This window comes from Carlito syrichta, unplaced genomic scaffold, assembly GCF_000164805.1.
Source record: "Carlito syrichta isolate Samal-C Ts95f unplaced genomic scaffold, Tarsius_syrichta-2.0.1 Scaffold288790, whole genome shotgun sequence".
NCBI classification, from domain to species: domain Eukaryota; kingdom Metazoa; phylum Chordata; class Mammalia; order Primates; family Tarsiidae; genus Carlito; species Carlito syrichta.
Genome location: NW_007232886.1, coordinates 12,885 through 34,183, shown reverse-complemented (window position 1 = coordinate 34,183; position 21,299 = coordinate 12,885). Strand labels below are relative to the sequence as shown.

Here is a 21,299-nt window from a genome sequence, read left to right as displayed (position 1 = left end):
ACGTGTTTGGGCATGTCCAAGTGTGTCTTTCACTGTCTGATTTCTGAATCATGTTCTGGTTACTTGGCCCTGTTACATGGGCCCAGTACTGATTTTGAGTAAAATTGTGCTAAATCATTTTTCCAGATAGTATAAAAAAGGAGTAATAAACAATAAAATATGGTCAAGATGATAAAGTTTATGTTATGTATATTTTGCCACAATTTTTAAAAAACTTATTTTTTTAAAGTCACAACTTATCTTTCTAGATTTCTTTGATTACTTTTATATTTTTGCCTTTCCCAATTAGGTCTTTAATCCATCTTGAACCATCAGTGTTTGTGGTATGAGGTAGGAATCCAACTTTTTCTTCATTTAGTCAAATTTCCTAACACGTTCCACTAAGTAATCCATTCTTTCCCCTGTGGATACCCCTTGCACGAGTAGAAGAATTGTGATAAGAAGCTCACTAAGTCTCATCCTGCATCTGAGCAAAGTGAATAACGTTGGCAAATGGCAAAGGGGCCTAGAAATCCAAGTCTGTTGCTGGAGAGGGTGTGGGGAAAAGGGAACACTCCTATACTGTTGGTGGGAGTGCAAACTGGTGCAACCTCTGTGGAAAACAGTGTGGCGATTCCTAAAAGCTCTAAATATCAACCTCCCATATGACCTCGCAATTCCCCTACTGGGAATATACCCTGAAGGACTCAAATCACTCTACCAAAAAGATACCTGCACACGTATGTTTATCGCAGCATTGTTCACAATAGCAAGAACCTGGAATCAACCATACTGTCCATCAAAAGAGGACTGGATTAAAAAATGTGGTACATATACATGATGGAATACTATGCAGCCTTAAAAAAGAACAAAATCATGAACTTTGCAGCAAGCTGGATGGAACTAGAGTCAATAATACTGAGTGACCTCTCACAGAAACAAAGATCTGAGTATCACATGTTCTCACTCATATAGCGGACCTTGAATATCCACCATAAAACTATAAAAAAAAAGACTGACAGTGGTGGGAAACTATGGGGGGGTGGGGAAGGGAGGTGGGATTAACGGTAGTCAATATCTGTCTGGGGACGGGGAGACACCTCTTATCGACAAGGGTGCCTGAACGAAGCATATTTGTATACCTAACCCTAAACTGTACCCCACAATATCAAAATAAAAAATATTGATAAAAAAAAAAGAAGAAAAGAAATCCAAGTCTTTCCAAGGTTCTGGTAGAATATTTTCCTGCCAGGCATTCTGTCAGTTTTCTTTCTCTTGGGACCGAATTCTTTCCCTCTTCCCTTACTCTGGGGGAGATAGCATGACATACAGAAGAGGTAAGGAGATGGCTTACCAAAAATAATTATGTTCAAACAATCCTATGACAAACATCTAGCCACTTCCTATTTTAAGGATGCACAGGCTCCAAATGTCTTCAACGTTGAAAATGATCCACAGCTCCATTTTATAGATGAGTCTGGAATTTCCCAAAGGGTGAGTGAAGGTTAGAGGGAGGGAGATTTAGTCACTTGTTCAACAAACATTTATTGAGTACCCATTGTATTTCGGAGCCTGTTCTAAGCACTAGGGTGGAAAATACAGATATCTCAGGTTGGGTTCCCCCAGAAGGCTGTGATGAGGATGTAAGTGCTGTTAGTTTATTTAGGAGGTGATCTCAGAAAACACCAGTAGAGGGATGAGGAAATGAGACAGGGAAGAGAAGGGAGCCAATAAATTGACAGGTTACCATTATGGGCAACTGAGGTAATCTGGCTGAGGAATCCTGGGAGCCAGTGAAAACGTACTTCCATATTGTCTCATCTAGGGGTGAGGGATATTTACATACCAACTCCCATCAGTCATTGGTTGAGGGTTGCTGGGCTGAGTAGCATAGGGGTGGGCAGGGGAAGGTGCTAACTCCCTGGTATTTACATTCTGCCCCAAGTAGGCCCAGTATGCCCCTGTGGTCTGAGAATGCCCTCAAGCAAAGGCCACAGATGCTTACAGTTGGAGCATCCAGTCACATGTGTGGGAGCACTGAGGGTGTGGGAGCACTGAGTGGCAAGGGTGAAGCACTGACAGTATCTCCCACAAGCATCTCTCATGTACCTTACATGTTGGTGGTAGGGAGGTGGAAAGTAAACTAGTAAAAAGAAACAACGAGCAAGATATTTTTAAATAAAGATGAGTATTGTGAAGAAAACAAAATATAGGTGCTGGGTTAGGGATGGGTGGTGAGGGGCTTTTTCAGATCGGGTGGTCAGGGATGGCCTCCTTGAGATGAGGTTTGAGCTGAAATTGAGGGACAAGAAGGGAGGTGGAGGGTAGGGAAGAGCATGCTGAGCCAAGTGACCTTGGAGTATAAATGCTTTAAAGTCAAAGACCAGAGTGCCCGGGAGTGTGGTGGAGAATCAGAGAGGTGGATGACAAGAAAGGGGGATAGGTAGTCAGGAAACAGGTTGTATGGGATCCTGTATACAAGTCATAGAAGTATGTTTGGAATCAGTGTTAAATACAGTGGGAAGCCTTCAGAAGATTCTGTGCAGAGAACTGATATAATCACATTTGAATTTTACAAAGACTCCTCAGGCTTCTTTGTGGTGAACGGATGTAGTAGTCTGGGTGAAGAGTGAGGTAGTCATCCAGGTGAAAGACAGTGGTGCTTGGACTAGGGTGTACTAGTCAGAAGATGGGGGTGGTGGAAAGGATGAATATAAGATGTATTTTGCAAGGAGAGCAGTAAGACTAATAGATGGGGTGGGGGTAGGGGCAGTAAAGGAAGGAAAGATTCAAAGATGATTATGTTTAAGGCGTAAGCAATTCTGTGGATGGTGGTACCATCTACTTAGGTGAGGCAGACTGGGGAGAGAGTTTAGAGAAGGAGAATGGAGTCAATATTTCCACTCCAGCCATGTTGATTTGAGATGCTTGTTACCCATCCACATGGATGTCAAGCAGGCTCTTTGTTAGCTGAGGGGAATGTGAGACCAAGAGAAGTTTTCATTTCTTCTATCTGAAAGATGAAAAGTGTTAGGGAATGTTTTTATCTGATAAAAAAGATCCAATAGAGAGGAAGAAATTGAGGATTCAGAAGAAAGATAATTATAGCACTAATTTATGGAAAGGAGGGGATGATACCCAGGACACAAGTGGAAAGGTTTGTTTTGATGTGGAGGGGAGGGTATTGTACAGGAAAAAAGAGTATGCAACATTGCCTTAGGAGAATTTGGAGGTGGAAAACTGAGGGAGGTCGAGATATCTCCATGATGGATGACACAAAGCCTCCCCTTTGCATGGTGAAGGATTGGCAGGGTGTTAGTGGAAAAAGGAGAAAGAAAAACTATTGGTTTTGTTTTCTGCAGTGATCTCCAGGTGTTTTGTGCAGGTTTGGAACAGTCAGATGGTTGGGTTTGAACAAGAGTTTGACAAATGAATACAAAAAAAGGAGAGAGGATTAAGAGAGATGAGGAAATTTGAAAGGGTGTGATTGTGATGGTAAGCCAGGTAATCCATGCTGGGTCATGAAGTCTGTGAAGAGAATTATATTAGCTGATGCATGTAGAACTCTAAGAGCAGGACCTACAATGCAATTGTTGAAAATAAAATTGGCTATTTTTTATGATTAATGCAAAAGACGTGAGAAAATGAGGGACAATGCTTGATAAAACTATAGAAAAGTCCAAATATTGTTGTTAAAGAGGCAGCAAGCTTTCCAAAGTAACATCTTCTAACACCTCTTGGTGGAGGAAGGATTCTCTAACCAGGAGCCCATCTGGTGATGCTGCTATTGATTTATGTAGGATCAGATCCCTAGGGTGCCATTTCCAAGTTACCACTGAGCTCTCATTAGCCCTCCCCTACTTGTGCAGGTGAGGTCTGCCAGAGGCTCTTCAAGTGACTATGTTGCTAATGATTGCTTTTCCAAATGAGTCCTGTTCTGGGTTCCTCAGATATTATGTATTGTGGTCTTAAGGCATTTTAGGGAATCCTGTCACTACTTTTCCTAGACAAAAGTCTTCAGGTGACCTTCTAAGTGAATGTGCCACCAGCAGCCAAAAAGGGACATTAACCTGTGTATTGGTCTAAGACAGAGGTTTAAATTAAGAGCTATTTAGAATGTGTGTGTGTAAACTCCAGATTGTGTTCCTCAACAAGTGACAATTTAGGAGTCTTGATTTGTTTTCTTGCTTAATCACCCATTCCCTGGAGGTCATAAGCAGCAGTCTTTGTTTATAGTTAAGTTAAAATTCCTTGATAACACTGTGGCAGATAGTAGGTGAGGTGACTTTATATATCCCCAGGGCAAAACTATGAAAACATTATTATTGTCTCTCCCAGGTAAAAGAAAATAACAACTGATTTTTATGGACTGTAAAAATTAAGGACTGGCTAGACTGATTTCTGGATCACATTTGAGCGATGACAAAAATCAAGCCTATCAGCTGGTGCTTTAATGATGACTGCAACTTAAACCTTGGAGAAACTGCCAGGAGCCAGCAGGTTGTTTTAAGTGGCCACAAGGGGGCGATAAAGGACTACATATTTGCACGAATCATCTCCAATTTCTTCTTTAATCGCACAGTTCCCTGGGTACCTTGTATTTCCCTTCAACACTCTTGGTCTATCCTTGGTGGGTTCCCATTCAGTACATCTGACCATTCATGTACTATTCTTCCTGATGCTGGTAGTTTAATCTGAGTATTGGGCTAAGGTTTTCTGAATTTTTAACAAGTCAATGGCAGCGATGCACTCAAGAGTGGACATTTGTGACCTGGAAGTCGGTAGGTCTTTTCTTACTTCAAGGAATTATATCTCCCACCTCCTTGTCTGGTGTTGTCTTCTCCACAGAATTTGTCATGGTTGACATGGATCAGCTAGAAGAGAGGATTTTGTGTTCACAACACAAATAAATGATGTTTGAGGTGACGGATATGCTAATTACCCTAATTACACATTGCATACATGTATCAAAATATTACTCTCTATCTCATAAATATATATAATTATTATGTGCCAACTAAAAATAAAAGGAAAAAATAAAAATTTTCAAGTTCTTTCAGATTCTCTCTCTACTCCCCAGGTGGTATGTTGTTCCTTGCCCAATGAACTCAGGAAGTCGGTCTAGGGAAAAGGACATATGGAGACAACTTTGGGGTTAAAGCTAGCCTCCTTCTGCACCATTTTATATACTGGAAGCCCTTCAAAACCCTCTAGGCTAGAACAGAGATCTGCAGCTGAGGTCTAGCATGGGGCCTGAGATCATTTAAATTCCCTGTGGTGACAATTGGGTTTTAGACTTTTGTTCCTTGAACAGTGACCATCTATGTAATTTCTTCTTGCAGACAAAATGTCTGTAGTCTATTCACTATTTTGAGACGTAGACACCTGGATTCAGCATCATGTAACATCAGGCCTTCAGTGTGTTTACAGGGAGCAGATCTCCAGACCACAGCAGATCTCTAGACCACAGTCTGATTTTGGTAGGTCCAAAATCAGACTGATGACCTAATGGGTAAGCCACCTGACTTACAGTAGCATCCTCTCAAGCCAATGCTGAGTTTAAATTGCCATTTGAAGTTCTTCTGGTAAGTCACAAAATCACCATGAACCATGAACCGTATGCCATCCAACATAGGAATGCTGGGATTAGGAACAAACAAGGACCACCTGGCACTCCCTCCTCTTATTGGCAACTCTGCCTTTCCAGGAGGGAACAAATACAGCCATTCCTCTGATTTATGACTTTTCTTAATTCTAGCTGAGGCACTAGCCCCTTGGTCTCAGACAAGCACAGTGTCACTTGGCTACCTGCTTGTCAGTTGATCATGAGGATTCCCTTGGTTTTAGTTATAACAGGATCATGCCTTCCTCATTTCTCTCCCACATGGATCTCTGGCTTGGTAAGGAGAGTCCTCAGTGAAACTAGTGTGGGGGCGATCTAATGAGGTTGACTTTTCCTGAGCTGTAACTACCAATTCCATTAACTGGAGCCCAGCTGGTGACATACAGAAGCCTACATTGCTGTTCATACTTCTCAAGTTATTTTGGTTAACTGTCATCATAACTGGAACTAGAACTGTTCCTTTCATATGATCAGAGCCACCCCCTTTCTAGGAAGTTAAGAGAAAAACTCCTGTTACTCAAGCTCCTAAGCATGCCAAGCGGCTGCTTCCCAGGGTTTACTCCAACTCAGGAGGACCAAGACTGAAAAATAGAGGATATTGCTGCTACTAGCATTTTACTCTAGCCTGCGTGAAACCAAACATCCTTGTCTCCTAATGCCTTCACAGAGACCTCTGCAAAGTCTAGAAGTCCACGGATAGAACTACTTGTCCTCTACTTCAGGGGTCCCCAAGCCCTGGGCTGCAGACCAGTACCAGTCTGTGGTCTGTTTGGGCTGCACAGCAGGTGAGTAGTGAGTGGGTGAAGCTCAGCCTGTCAGACCAGTGGTGGCCTTAGATTCTCAGAGGTGCACGAACCCTGTGAACTGTGCGAGGGGAAGAGGTTGTGCCCTCCTTGAGTTTGCACATCCCTCCTCATCCCCCCTTACCATCGGTGAAAAACTGTCTTCCATAAAACCAGTCCCTGATGCCAAAAAGGTTGGGGACAACTGCTCTACTCAATGTTATTATGCACCCCGAAGCATAAACCACTAAAGAAACTGCAGATCAGAATCTTCCCACGTGTAAGGCGCATGAAGGTAGTTTGGCTACTGTCATTTTGCTGCATGAGACATAACCTATTTTCCCTCCTGTTACACAATGCCTCCTAGTTTCTTTTGCTCTGAAGCAGATAAAGACCAGTTAGCCCTACCTCAGGTACTTCTCTGAGGCTTCCAGTCAGACAGCTTTTCCAATCGTGGGTGATTCATTCCAAATTTATCCTTTGACTAGTTTCAGTAAAATTGCAGAAATCTGAAGATATTATGTACTCACTCTATTTCCGTTACTTGCTCAAAGAAGGAAGGGGTATCTGTTCTTGCTCTAAGGATTGAGACTGTCCTTAAAGGTTACAAGTCCAGTCAAGTGTCTGGAGTTCACAGAAGGAAAGATCAGGAGAGATGATCCTCACCAAATTCATAGGGAAGTTTTGCTCAAGACTTTTGATCCGATTCACTTCAAGTGGTCTGACAGTCACTACTCTAGAGCGTATCTATGGGTCCCAGGACGAGGGGTGTTTTTCTTCGTTTATGAGGCCGCCCTCATCACCTGAACAGAAGGCAATTCTTTTCTAGGCAGTAGCTCAGCTCTCAGCAGATGCATTTATTTAGCCAACACTTGATGTTAACACTTGAGTTTCTCCTTTACTATCTCCGTAGCACCCCTCAACTAGTGGTTAAGAATCATGGTATGACATTACAGAGGACAAGATAGAAGCTTCTCAGTAATTTGGAAAATTCTACCAAATCTCTTATTTTTATCAAATTATATCATTTTTCTAAAACGAGCTTACCAAATCTGGCACCTCTTAATAGTCCCAGTCTTTCTTGTTTGGAGGTAGGATGGAGTGAGAAAGTAACAAGCCTACTCGTGTCTTTAAGAGGCAAACTCTGTGAGGGCTGATTTTGTTTTCCCAAAAGCAGTATCATCAAAATAGAAGCAAGTGCTCACTGGTACAGAATAAACTGACCCAAAGATAAGACTTTTTCATGCCATCATTATCAACTGTAGTAAGCCAAAAAGCTGGCACTTGAAGATGCATTTCATCTTGGCTAAATGTTTTAATGGCATGGATTGTACAACCAAGTAAAAATTTAAACTACTGCTTAATGGAAAGCAGAAGTCTAGAACTCAAGAGGATAGGTTGCAGAAATCTCATAATTAAGACCTGTAAGTTTTATTTCTACACCACTACCCCCTGGTTATTGTCACCCATGGCTCTCATTTTCCTTGGAAAAACATATACCAGAAAATGATGCAGTGAAGGAACATGGCTTTTCTGGCTGGAAGCCCTAGGCTGGCATCCCGTCACTTTCTAGCACTTTTGGGAAGTCAGCTTGAAGCCCAATGTCTTCCATCCGTAACACAGTGATACCACCACCTACACTTGCAGTGAAGTGCCAGTGACAAAACAGATTTTATGTCGCGAGCCTATTGTAGTACCTGGAATAGACTTACGTTGGCAGCCCAGTAACAACTGGTAAAAACAAATAAAAGAACTCTGTGTGTTAATACTTTCAAGTTTAAACTTCATACTCTTTTAAAAAAAATTTAACACTATATTCTGAGAAATTTTATGACAACTTTTAGTTGGCCTACAAGATGTAATGGCTCTGGCTGAGTTTATATTCTTGCTTCTATTCTTAAATGAGTAAATGAAAAACACAAACTACATATAACAAAGGTTCTCATCTATCCTTGGGTGTAAAAACAGTTGAAGCTAATCTGAAAAAGTGTTTGCAGAATAGAACGCCAATTACAAAAGACAAAACATATGTATTTTACTTGCTTAGATTTGGGAGCTTAATAGCTCACAAAAGAATTCATAGTTTTTATTGTTAAGCTGCAATATACATGGTTTAATACAACAAAAAAACATTTAATCAAGTGAAAAGTAATAAACTGAACAATAAACAAGTAAACACTCAAAACAAAATATTTTCCATTGGAAACATGTTAAGATGAATACGGGGTTTCATTACCATCTTACTGCAATTTTCTTATGTGTTACTAGCCTACATACCCCATGTTTTCTGTAATCATGCAGATGTGAATGGAAGTTTGAATGATTAAATAAATGAAAAGTCCGTTCACTGCAGAGAATCATTTCACAACGCAGCCAAACTAGGTTTAGAGAAGGAAATTATTCAAGATCTTCTTGATGTACTTAGGTTCATTTTAGAATCCATGAACCTTAAGCTGTTCCTCCTTGACAATGCCTACCTGAAAAATAAAAAATTTAACAGAATCACTTTGAGGAATACATAAAACATGAAGCAGTTATTTAAAAGTATCACTGTCAACAGTTTATTGCAGCATTGTTATTTGTGGCATGCATTGTTAACAGCCAACAATTCAACATATATTTGGATGCTTTATAGGCAAGAAACACCCTCATTATATAAAGAAATGAACAGATCATTCACTCTAATGACAAAACAAACCGGGCAAAGGCCTTTGCTTTCACAATAAGCACCGAGTTTTTACTTCACTCGATTACCTAATTTACTTCATTCACATAATTTTTGCTAAGTAGAAAATAGTTCATGTTGCCTTTAAATACAATTTCAGAAGCAATCTCAAGGTCACACATAAAGCACCCAATCACTCACCTCCAAGAGAAACTGGCAAATATTTTTTCTCTGGTCACCTTGAAGCTGAATAACCTCTCCGTATTCAGGATGCTCAATCACAGTACCATTACAGGCAAATTTCTGTAGTAGCACATAAATGTTCAATATAATTTAGTCAAATACGAGGTTTTATTTCATCATAAGAATAGAACTATTTCAGTAGAGTTGACTATATTTAAGAAACAGATTTTATCTCCTATGATCGACAACCTTTTCAAATTAATTTCTAACTGAATCAGGTCAACAAAGGAAATTATTTTATGTGTAACATCAAGAACCAAATATTTCACATTTTATTTTACTGAAAGTCATGTAAATCTTATTTCAGGCCACACTGGAAGAATACCCAAATATATCTGTGTGTTAATTACAAGAATGAAAACTTTCTTCGGTCTAGTCATTTTCACCCACACTGATATATTTAATGGGTGAACCATAATCCAATTCGGAGGTGTGCTAACCCCTTACTTACCTTTTTGAAAGCTTTCACAAGTTTCTTTTTGTCATAATCATCTGCAATGCCCTGAACAGTAGTCAGTGTCTTTCTGCCGTTCCGTTGCTGGATTCTTATATGAATGTAATCCTCAGTCCCTGCCGGGAGTAAGTCGTCACCCTTAGTTGCATCAGCAAAGGGGTCTGCAGAGGGATACAAAAAAAACCCAAAGTAGGACGCACTTTCCAGAAATTTGTTACACTACAGATCTAGATACTCATCAATGAAGGTTCTAGTGACTTTGCTTTTTTTGTGTGTGGATAGGGATGGGGTGGAGTATTAATAAAACCTCCAAGGTAGTCTCATAAAAAGAGAAAAAACGTAAACACGTTATGTCCGTTGTAGAGAAACGTTGCTGACAGGCACATCATATTATCGTTAAACAAGGTCCCCTAATGAGAGAAGAGAGATTTATGCAACCTTAATTTTGCAGCCGCTGTAAAAACGTGCGTCATCTCTATTGCATTCTGATGAAAACAAGGACATTCAAATATGCCCACACCAGTTATTTAACTCTAACTGTGCCTTGCCAAAAATGAAGAGTACGTTAAATATACAGACACCAAGAGGCGTAGTTTTACCAATTACTACGCAAGCAGGGAAGACCGAACCACTGCCCCGTGACAGGTGAGCGGCCTGCCCCCGCCGTCTTCTACTCAACGCCCCAAGAGCCGCTAGAAGCGGCTCCGACCGCGAAGGATGCCGACCCTCGATCCTCCGGCTCGGCATCCCCCCTGCGAGGAACAGGACCGATCCAGGAGCCCACGGAACGGGGTCGCCGAGGTGTCAATGGGCAGAGGAGGAGGAAGACACGGAGGCGGGAGCCGGGGCAAGGACCGGGCAAGGGGCGGCGCGGGGGCTGCCGCCGGGGCTCCGAGAAGAGGGCTGGGGGTCGGGCGCCGTCTTCGGGGAGGGGGTCGCCAGGGGCCCAGTCGCCATTTTCTGGGAGCCGAGACAAAGCCCCACACTGGGTGCAGAGAGCAGAAAGTGGGCCCCTCGGGGCGGTAGTTGGGACGGGCAGCAGGCCGGGAGGCGCGCCAGGGAAGGGAAGGGAAGGGAAGGGGGGGGAGGGGGAGGGGGAGGGGGAGGGGGAGGAGGCGGCGGCGGCGGCGGCGGCGGCGGCGGCGGAGGTTGGACCTTACCGAAAGATTGGAGGTTCTGGATAGTGGACATGCGATACTAGTGTGAGGCCGGTGAGGGGATAAAATTTCTGCGGGGCCCGCCCGGATCACCGTGTCAGGAGGCTGTAGAGGCGAGAAAACGGAAATAAATAAGGAAACGCTTCGCCCCGGGGTTGGGATGCGGCTAGAGCGGCGGCGGCGCTGGCGGAAGCCGGGAGGAGGCAGGAAGAGGCGAAGGAGGCGGAGGAAGAGGCGGCGGCGACGGATGCGAGGACGCGAGAGAAGAGGCGGCGCTGCGGCTTCTCCCACAAAATGGCCGACGGAGACTATTTAGCCGCGCCTGCCGTCCCCACGTGACCCTTCCGCGCCACGCATCCTGGGACGTGTAGTTTTTCGGCGGCGGCAGAGCCCGGAAAGCTTGAGACCCGCGGACTGCCGAGACCGCAATTCCCATCAGGGAGTGCGCCCTCTAGCGCCGGGCGGAAGGCCCAGGAAAGAGGGCAGTCGGCAGCCGAGCTCGCCAGAGTCAGCCGGCCGGGGGTTGTGCTTCCCGGGATCTCCCTGGCCCTCTCTTGACCCCTGTTTGTATCGCCGTGCAGTAGCGACGCCCAAGGGTAATCTCCTTGTTACCCTCGGGGCCCCAGGGAATGTAAATAAAATCGGGATGTAGAAGTAAAACAAACCCCCCAGTCTCATCTTCGGACTCCTTGGCAGCTCCCTTGGCACCGCCTTCGTATTTGCAGGAGCGCTGTTAGTTTCTACCCTGTTTGGAGGTGGGAGCGTCTCTTCCAGGGCTGGACGGACCTCTGATTCCCAAGCGCGGAGGATCTCAAACCCCAGCATGTGTCTCCGAAGGGCTTGAAAAAACGCAGGTTTATAGACCCCAGAGTTTCTGTTTCAGGAAGTCTGGGGTGTGACCTGAAATTTTGCAATTCTCATAAGCCCTCAGGTGATGCTGCTGCTGCTGGTCTGTAACCAGCTTGAGGATCACTGTCTAGCTTCATCCGAGGCCTGGCATCTAGTAGGGTCCAGGTATGTGTGAACAGAACATACCAGAAAACCTGCCTGTCAACTCCTCCTGTGTGCTGCATAGGGCCCAACACAACCTGAATAGGTGCCAGGTATAAACTGAAGGTGGGCTCAGCAAATAGGTTAACTGATAAAAGTATCAGGTAACGGAACTGTAGTGTCTTCCTATCATGTCACACACAGAAAAACAAACCTGAGACTTGCGTGAGCCACCTCATCCAGCCTGTTTCTTTTAATGCATCAATTAACTAATTTCAAAAAGGTGATAAACATAAGAGATATTTTGAGATGTCTGTAGCATCAAAAATGTATCTGTGACTTCCGTTGGTGCAAAATGATGGGTCCTCCTAATACTATCATGTTACCTACATTCAAAATGGAAGGAAATAACCAAATTTTGCTTAGAGATTAGTGAAAATGCAGGTGTAATCTTTTTTCCTCATTCAATTTTAGGGATCTCCACCCCTGCGGTTTGAACCAAGAGTCTGTAGACCCCAGGTTAAGAATATCTGGATTTAATAATCTATGATTAACAATGATCAGTATCATTTATTGAGTACTTAGTCTTTTCCTGTTACAAAGCTTATATATAATATTACTAATCTTCATAGCTTTTCTATAACGTAAACATTATGTAGCGGATTTAGAAATGGAGGATTTTGTTGGTTAAATAATTTGCCTTCAAAAAAAAGTCAAATTATTCACTGTCAGGAATTTAGCTACATTTTTGGTCTTCTAGCCTTGATTCAACTGAAAAACACTTTTCTTATCCAAAAACAAGGTATAAAGTTCTAGAGCTGGTTTTGAACAAAGTGAGATAAAATATCTAAAAAACTGTGTTTTAAAGTGATTTTTAGTAGTTCAATCTTATACTCTAATACACACTTTAATTTCAACATAATTTTTAGCATTCTAGATGAAGTGCAGAGTAGACAAAATACATCTATATTTTCTTCCTTTCTTTCTTACTAGTTGTTTGTAACTGTTTTATATTATATTGTTTCTCAGAAAAAGCCAAGGGTGGTTCAGTGAAGAAATAACAGACATAGGGAAGTTAAAAAAAAATTCCATAAGTCTTAGGGTTTTCATGATCATTATCCCTGTCAGGAGAACTTAGGCTTTCTTAAACCTAGCTTTTGCATCAGAAACCCCGAGGAACTCAGATATCTTTAATCAGAGCCAATATGAATATGGGTTAGATATAGCTGTTGTTATTATCTCAGGGCTCTTCTGACTCTGGCCTTTCATAGTCTTTGTGTTTAGATCTGCTCTCTCCAGTACAAAAGTCACTAGCCACATGTGGCCAGTGAGTACTTGCAATGTAGCTGCTTTAAGTTCAAATGTGCTTCAAAGTATAAAATACATGATGGCCTTTCAAATAATTAAATTGTACTAATTTCACCTATTAAAAAGTGGGCAAATGACATAAACAGACATCTCTCAAAACAAGATTTATACATGGTCAAAAATGTATGAAAAAATGCTCAACATCACTCATAATCAGGGAAATAAAAAACAATAGATGCTGGCATGGATGCAGTGAAAAGGAAGCACTTATATACTGTTGGTGAGAGTGTAGTACAATCTCTGTGGAAATTGGTATGGAGATTTCTCAAAGAACTAAAAGTAGATCTACCATATGATCCAGCAATCCCATCTGTGTATCTACCCAAAGGAACAGAGGTTGTTATAAAACAGAGGTTGTCGTGTTATATAAAAAAGACATCTGTACCTGCATTTTCATTGAAGCACAATTCAAAGATGTGGAAATTGACCTAAATGCCCAGAAACTGATCAGTGGAAAATGAAAATGTAGTATATATACACTTTGGAATACTATTCAGCCATTAAAAAGAATGAAATAACGTCTTTTGCAGCAACCTGGATGGAATTGGAGAGCATCATCCTAAGTGAACTAACACAGGAACAGAAAACCAAACACCTCATTTTCTCACTTAAAAGCAGGAGATAAACTAGGGCTCTGTAAAGGCTTAGAGAATGATATCATAGACACTGTAGACTCAGAAGGGGGAGGGTGGGGAGGGTGGAGGGGTGAAGTATCACCTGTTGGGTATAATGTGCATAGGTGGGAGTGGTGGGTACACTTAAAACCTAGACTTTTTCACCACTATGCAATGCAACCATGTAACCAGAAATTATTTGTACCTACTGCAGCTGTTGAAATAAAAAAATAAAGTCCTGGCATGATGCCTCATGCCTATAATCCTAATACTTTGGGAGGCCATAGAGGATTGCCTTAGCTCGTGGGTTGGAGGCCAACCTGGGCAACTTGGTAAGACCTTATCTCTACAATAAATAAAAAAATTAGCCAGGCATGGTGGTGTATGCCTGTAGTTCCAGCTACCCGGAAGGATGAGGTAGAAGGATCCCCTGAGCCCAGCAGGTTGAGGCTGCAGTGGCCATGAGCAGTGTGCCATAGCACTCCAGCCTGGGCTACAGAGTGACACTGACTCAAAAACTAAAAAGAAAAAAGAAAAAAAGAATTTGACATTTATGTGAAGTTATCATAAAAAGAATAAACCAAAGCATCTAAAATCTAGTATTTCAGGCTAGAAGAGACTGGAGTCCAATCTTCAAAGTTCCCAAAGATAAATAATTCCAGTCAAGAATTTCCTACCCAGCTAAGCTAAGCTTCATCAGTGATGGAGAATTAAAATCTTTCCGAGACTTTCAATCCCTAAGAGTTTACTCTGCCTTCAGACTAGCTCTGCAAAAAATACTTAAGAAAGTATTAAACACAGAAGAAAGAAGAAAAAGAACAACCACACTTTTCCCAAGAATATAGGAAAAAGATTGAAAACACACACATATATCAACCCAAATATCAAAAGAAAACCAATAAACAACAACAAACCCTATAAGTTCCTCATGACAGGGATAAATTCTCACATCTCAATAATTAGCCTGAATGTGAATGGACTGACTGCACCACTGTAAAGATATAAAAGGGCAAACTAGATACAAATAAATGAGGCAAAAATTTTTTTTGAGTCAGAGTCTCACTCTGTAGCCCAGGCTGGAGTGCTGTGGCACACTGCTCATGGCCACTGTAGCCTCGACCTGCTGGGCTCAAGGGATCCTCTGCCTCAGCCTTCCAGGTAGCTGGAACTACAGGCACACGCCACCATGCCTGGCTAATTTTTTTTATTTATTGTAGAGATGAGGTCTTACAGGAGACTTATCTAACCAGAATGGACACTCACAGACTCACATTAAGGGAATGGAAAACAATTTATCAGGTGAATGGAACACAAAAGAAAGCAGGAGTTGTGATCTTAATATCAGACAATATCCTTTAAGTTATCAAAAATTTGAAAAGATATAGGCAGGGCTTAGTGGCTCAGCCTGTAATCCCAGCACTTTGGGAGGCTGAGATAAGTAGATTGCCTGAGCCTGTGGGTTTGAGACCAGCCCGAGCAACTTAGGGAGACATCGTCTCTACAATAAAAAAAATTAGCCAGGCGTGGTAGCACATGCCTGTAGTTCTGGCTACTTGGAAGACTGAGGTGGAAGGATTGCTGGAGCCCAGCAGGTCAATGCTGGGGTGGCCATGAGCACTCCAGCCTGGGCGACAGAGTGAGATTTCAACTAAAAAAAAAAAAAGATACAGAAGGTCACTACATAATGATAAAATGTTTAATCCATCAACAAGAAATGTCCATCCTAAACATATATGTACCCAACATACAAGCACCAACCTTTATAAAGAAGCTTCTAGGTAAATTAAAATACATTGACTCAAACACTGTCATATCTGGGGACTTGAATACCCCACTAACAACCCTAGATAGATTATCAAGGCAGAAAATCTACAAGGAGATCCAGAACCTCAACTTGACAAGTGACCAAATAAACTTAATAGATACCTATAGAACATTCCACCCAACAACCATTCTACTCATGACCACATGGAATGTACTCCAAGATCTACCACATCCTTGGACATAAATCAAGCATAAAAAAATTCCATAAGATTGAATACTACCATGCACCTCAGACCACAGTGGAATAAAAATAAATATCAACACCAACAAAGCTACCCCAAAACCCCAAAGACAAGGTCACTAAACAACATGATGCCGAACAACTCCTGGGTTAACACAGAAATCAAGCAGAAATTAAAAGATTTTGGAAAAAAATGAAAATAAAGACATATCTTACCAAAATCTCTGGGACACCATGAAAGCAGTACAAAAAGGCAAATTCATTTCTTTATGAACACATCAAGAAAATGGAAAGATCACAAGTTAACAGCCAAATGAATTACCTAAGGGAGCTGGAAAGACAAGACCACTAAAACCCTAACTTCAGCAGAAGAATCCAGATCATCAAAGTAAAAGCCCAAATACAGAACATAGAAGACAAAATTATCACAGAAACAAATCAGCAAAACAAAAAGCTGGTTCTTTGAAAGGATAAACAAGATTGATGGACCCCTAGCCAGATTAACCAAGAAAAGAAGAAAAAGGCCAAATAAACATGATAAAAAATGCAAAAGATCAAATCACAATGGACCCTGAAGAAATACAAAAAATTATCAGAGATTACTGTTCACAGATGTATGCAAACACACTTGAAAACCTAAATGAAATGGGGGATTTCTAACATTACACAACCTCCCAGGGTTGAAACAAGAAGAAATCGAGACACTAAATACACCATTAACAACCCAGAAAACAGGCTCCACCAGAAGAAATCTACACACACACACACAAACACACACACATGCACGCACACAAACATACAGGGTGGAGCTGATACCAATCCTATTGAAAGTATTCAAGGATTCAAGAAAGATGGAACTCTCCCCAAATCATTTTATGAAGGTAACATCACACTGGTACCCAAACCAGGTAAAGACCCAATAAAGAAAGAGAGCTACAGGCCAATATCCCTGATGAACATAGATGCAAAAATACTCAACAAGATTCTAGCAAATTGGATCCAACAACACATCTCAAAAATCATCAAGTAGGCTTCATCCCTGGGATGCAGTGCTGGTTCAACATGTGCAAGACCCTAAATGTCATTAAATACAACACATAAAAATAGGAATCATATGATTATATAAGATACAGAGAACACTTGATAAAATCTAGCATCCCTTCTTAATAAAAACCCTTGAACACCTAGGAATAAAGGGAACATACCTCAAAATAGTAAGAGCCATCTACAATAAAGCCACAACTAATGTATTGCTCAATAGACAAAAATTGGAAGCATTTCCCTTGAAAATCGGAACAAGACAAGGCTGCCCACTTTCACCCCTCCTGTTCAACATAGTGTTGGAAGTCCTAGCTAGAACAATCAGACAAGAGAAGGATTATCCAAGTAGGGAAAGAGGAAGCCAAACTATCCATCTTTGCTGATGATATGATTCTGTACCTTGAAAATCCAAGAGAATCTGTCAAAAACCTTCTTGCACTGATAAAGGACTTTGGCAAAGTCTCAGGATACAGAATCAATGTGCAAGAGACAGTAGCATTCTTATACACGAACAACAAACAGTCAGAGAACCAAATAAAATACACAATCCTATTCACAATAGTCACACACACACAAAATGAAATACCTTGGCATCTTCCTAACTAGAGACATAAAGACCTTTACAACGAAAACTACATAACATTGTTCAAATAAATCAAAGGTGACACAAACAAATGGAAAAATATTCCATGCTCATGGATTGAAAGCATCAACATTGTTAAGATGTCCATTTTACCCAAGGCAATCTACAGATTTAACACAATACCCATTAAATTACCAGCACCATTCTTCTCAGACCTGGGAACAACAATACAGAAATTCATGTGGAATCATAAACAACCATAAATAGCCAAAACAATCCTCAGCAAAAGAACAAAGCAGGAGGTATCACACTTCCAGACTTTAAACTTTATTATAAGACTACAATAATCAAAATAGCCTAGTATTGGTACAAGAATAGGCATATAAAACAATGGAACGGATAGAGATTCCAGAAGCAAAACCTCAATTTCTCAACCAACTCATCTTTGACAAAGCCTCCACTAACAACCACTGGGGAGAGGAGAACATTCAGTAAATGGTGCTGGGAAAACTGGCTGATCACATACCGAAGATTAAAACAAGAGCTCTACCTATCATCATACACAAAAATCAACTCTACATGAATTAAAGACCTAAATGTAAAACCTCAGACTGTAATAACCTTAGAAAATACAGGAGACACCCGTATGGAAATGGAACTGGCAACCAGTTGGGATCAAAACCCCAAGTGCCCATGCCATAAGAGATGAGATAGACAAGTAGGACCTCATCAAACTGAAAATCTTCTGCAAAATCAAAGAAACTATCAAGTGAGCAGGGAGACAGCCCACAGACTGGGAAAAAATATTTGCCAACTGTATATCTGACAAAGGCATAACATCTAGAATCTACAAGGAACTCAAACATGCTGAAAAGAAAAAGACAAGCAGCCCTATTAAAAAGTGGGCAAAATATATGAATAGAGTCTAGTCATCAAAGAAATGCAAATTAAAACTACACTGAGATACCACCCAACTCCCGTCAGGATGGCCATCATCAATAATTCAAAAAACAACAGATGCTGGAGAGTATGCAGGGAAAATGGAACACTTCTACACTGTTGATGGGAGTGTATGCTAGTACAACCTCTGTGGAAAACAGTGTGGTGATTCCTAAAAGATCTAAAAATTGACCTACCATATGACCCAGCAATCCCCCTTCTGGGAATATACCTGGAGAAACTCATATCATTCTGCAAAAAAGATACCTGCGTGCACATGTTTATTGTAGCACTATTCACAATGGCAAAATGATGGAACCAACCATGCTGCCCATCGAAAATTGACTGGATTAAAAAAATCGATACATATACATTATGAAATATTATGCAGCCATAAAGAAGGACAAACTTATGAACTTTGCAGCAACTTGGATGGATTCAGTCTGTAATACTCAGTGACTATCACAGAAACAAAGAACTGAGTACCACATGTTCTCACTCATAAGTGCACATTGAACAATGATCATAATACCATAAGAAAGGGATTGGCAGTAGTGGGAAACTGCCAGGGGAGGGAGCAGGGGGGCACATTTCATCAATAAGCATACCTGATCTCAAACCAGGCAAAGTGGGGACCAAAGTGAGACCCAAACTTTACGCATACAATGACCATTTGTATACCTAACCCTGAATTGTAACCCATCTTTAAAATAAAAGTTAAAAATAAAATATGAGATTTGTATTTCTAAATGGTACCAGCCTAGTTTTAGGTGATTATTTCTTTCTGTCTTTCAGAAAGGAGTTTGGATCCCTCACAGAGGACAGTAGTGTTGACTAATGGAATCAAAGGAGATAAAACTTGAATAATTAATAAAGAAAAGCCCCCAAAACTAGAGCTAGACTCCAAATCTGGCTCTCCCTCTTGAACAGGTAAGACAAAGAAGAAATCAGCTAGAAAATCTATATGTTTACAGGATGAAAACATACCAGTTGCGCAGGAGGAATAGCTTTGCCTGACCCTGAGCTACAGGAGGTGTTTTTCCTGGGCCCTCATAAAGGGGACACTGTGATGTAGTGGGCAGCATCCCTAGGAACTTGCCCACGGTGGAGACAATGGTAGGTTTTATGTGGCTGTTTCTTATATCTGCTGGTCATGAAGACATGTTACCTGGTTAGAATTGTGGGTCCTCTTTCTATCCATTGGTTGCCTGCTGTTGTGGATGTATGATAATGATCCACTCACGTTTCCTGCTTCAGAGAGCATGATTGGTGAACAGCCTCAGTTGTTGGACCCTGAATTCAGCATTACATCCCACTGAGGCCACACTACCCACACTTTGTTATGGCTGAGCATAACAAGGTTGCTAATGAGGTCCATTCCTGAGAGATGTTGGACTCCTCTGATGGGCGACTCTGGCTCAAGGACTATCCATGTGCCTGTCCGAACTTCTTAGGTTTGTGCTGAGTCTGTTTTTTATTCAACCTTTCTTCACTTTCTCTTTCACACGGCCACCACCTCTGGCTCTGTCCTTTTTCCTTCACGGGTGTTTTTCCCTAATAAATCTCTTGCACATATCATCCATCTTGATGGCTGCTTCTCTGAACTCCAGATTGGTTAATCAGGAGACAATAGAGATGGAAAATTTCAGTCTAAATAACTCACAAGACCTTTCTTCCAAGTCCTAAAATCTCCTGGTGAACTGTGCTGGACTTCATGAGGCTAAAGCCTTCTGCATATCCTGTGTGAAGGCTTAAGACCTTCTATGTAAAAGCAGACCAGGCAGCCTTTTCTTCCCCTGAGTGTGTACCTTAAAATAAGCTCTTTAAGCCGGGCTGAGTGGCTCAGCCTATAATCCCGAACCTTTGGGAGGTTGAGGTGAGTGGATTGCCTGAGCCTGCGGGTTCGAGACCCACCTGGGCAACGAGACCTTATCTCTACAATAAATCAAAAAATCAGCTGGGCATGGTAGTGCGCGCCTGTAATTCCGGCTACTCGGAAGGCTGAGGTGGAAGGATCGCCGGAGCCCAGCAGGTCGAGGATGAGGTGGCCGGGAGTGGCCACTGCACTTCAGTCTGGGCGACAGAGTGAGACTCCAACTCAAAAAAACAAAACAAAACAAAACAAAAACTCTTTGTACCTGCATGTCCAATGCTAAGAAAATGTAAGCGCGTTAAAGGGCAAAAGGATGTTTTTTAGTATTTAGAGCAGAGATCCAAATCTCCCTAGGGACAGCTCCTGCCTACCTCTATTGGAAGGACTCCAGGGTCTTTTTACGGCATTACTGAAGTGGGAAATCACTATTCCTAAGTGGTCAGTCAACATGATTGGCATTTCCAGGAGACTGAGTACAAAGAGAAAACCCAAAAAAGGAGTGTCCTCTGAGCATCATAACTAGTATTTCTCACATCTCAAATTTCAGTTAGAGTAAGGTGAGCTGAGTGGTTTTTTTTTTTGTCTGTTTGTTTTTTTGAGTTAGAGTCTCACTCTGTTGCCCAGACTGGAGTGCAGTGGCCGCTTCTGGTCACCGCTGCCTCGACTTACTGGGCTCCGGAGATTCTTCCACCTCAGCCTTCCAAGTAGCTGGAATTACAGGCATGCGCTACCATGCCCGGCTGATTTTTTGATTTATTGTAGAGATGAGGTCTCGCTGCCCAGGCGGGTCATGTGTGTTTAAAGTTACATTTCCTGGCTGGAACCATGTTGCCAAGTGGTCAACAACTTGTATGGTATGAATAAAATAGGACTCAGTTGCTGTCTATTTGTGTAAACTATAGTGACTATTGAGTCAGTGTTTCTGTAGAGTGGATCAGAAGACCTAGAGAAGAGAAAGTCATAACCTAGGCCTGTTTCCTAAT

General features: G+C 41.7%; 1 protein-coding gene across 3 annotated transcripts; it reads right to left on the bottom strand.

The window, feature by feature from the left end:
- Window positions 1-8,413: 8,413 nt before the first annotated feature.
- Window positions 8,414-19,454, bottom strand: EIF1B (eukaryotic translation initiation factor 1B). 3 transcript variants are annotated; one of them, XM_008053871.2, is made up of 5 exons: window positions 19,431-19,454; window positions 10,907-11,008; window positions 9,744-9,907; window positions 9,251-9,352; window positions 8,416-8,861 (listed from the first exon to the last, which is right to left on the bottom strand). In XM_008053871.2, the coding sequence occupies exons 2-5, from the start codon at window positions 10,935-10,937 to the stop codon at window positions 8,817-8,819; spliced, it is 342 nt and encodes a 113-aa protein (XP_008052062.1). In that variant the 5' UTR covers window positions 10,938-11,008; window positions 19,431-19,454; the 3' UTR covers window positions 8,416-8,816. The 3 variants fall into 3 exon arrangements, with proteins under 3 accessions (XP_021566055.1, XP_008052062.1, XP_021566056.1); XM_021710380.1 differs by lacking the exon at window positions 19,431-19,454 and having other exon boundaries at window positions 8,414-8,857; window positions 9,247-9,352; window positions 10,907-11,370; XM_021710381.1 differs by lacking the exon at window positions 19,431-19,454 and having other exon boundaries at window positions 8,418-8,861; window positions 9,744-9,862; window positions 10,907-11,370.
- Between the last annotated feature and the right edge of the window lie 1,845 nt (window positions 19,455-21,299).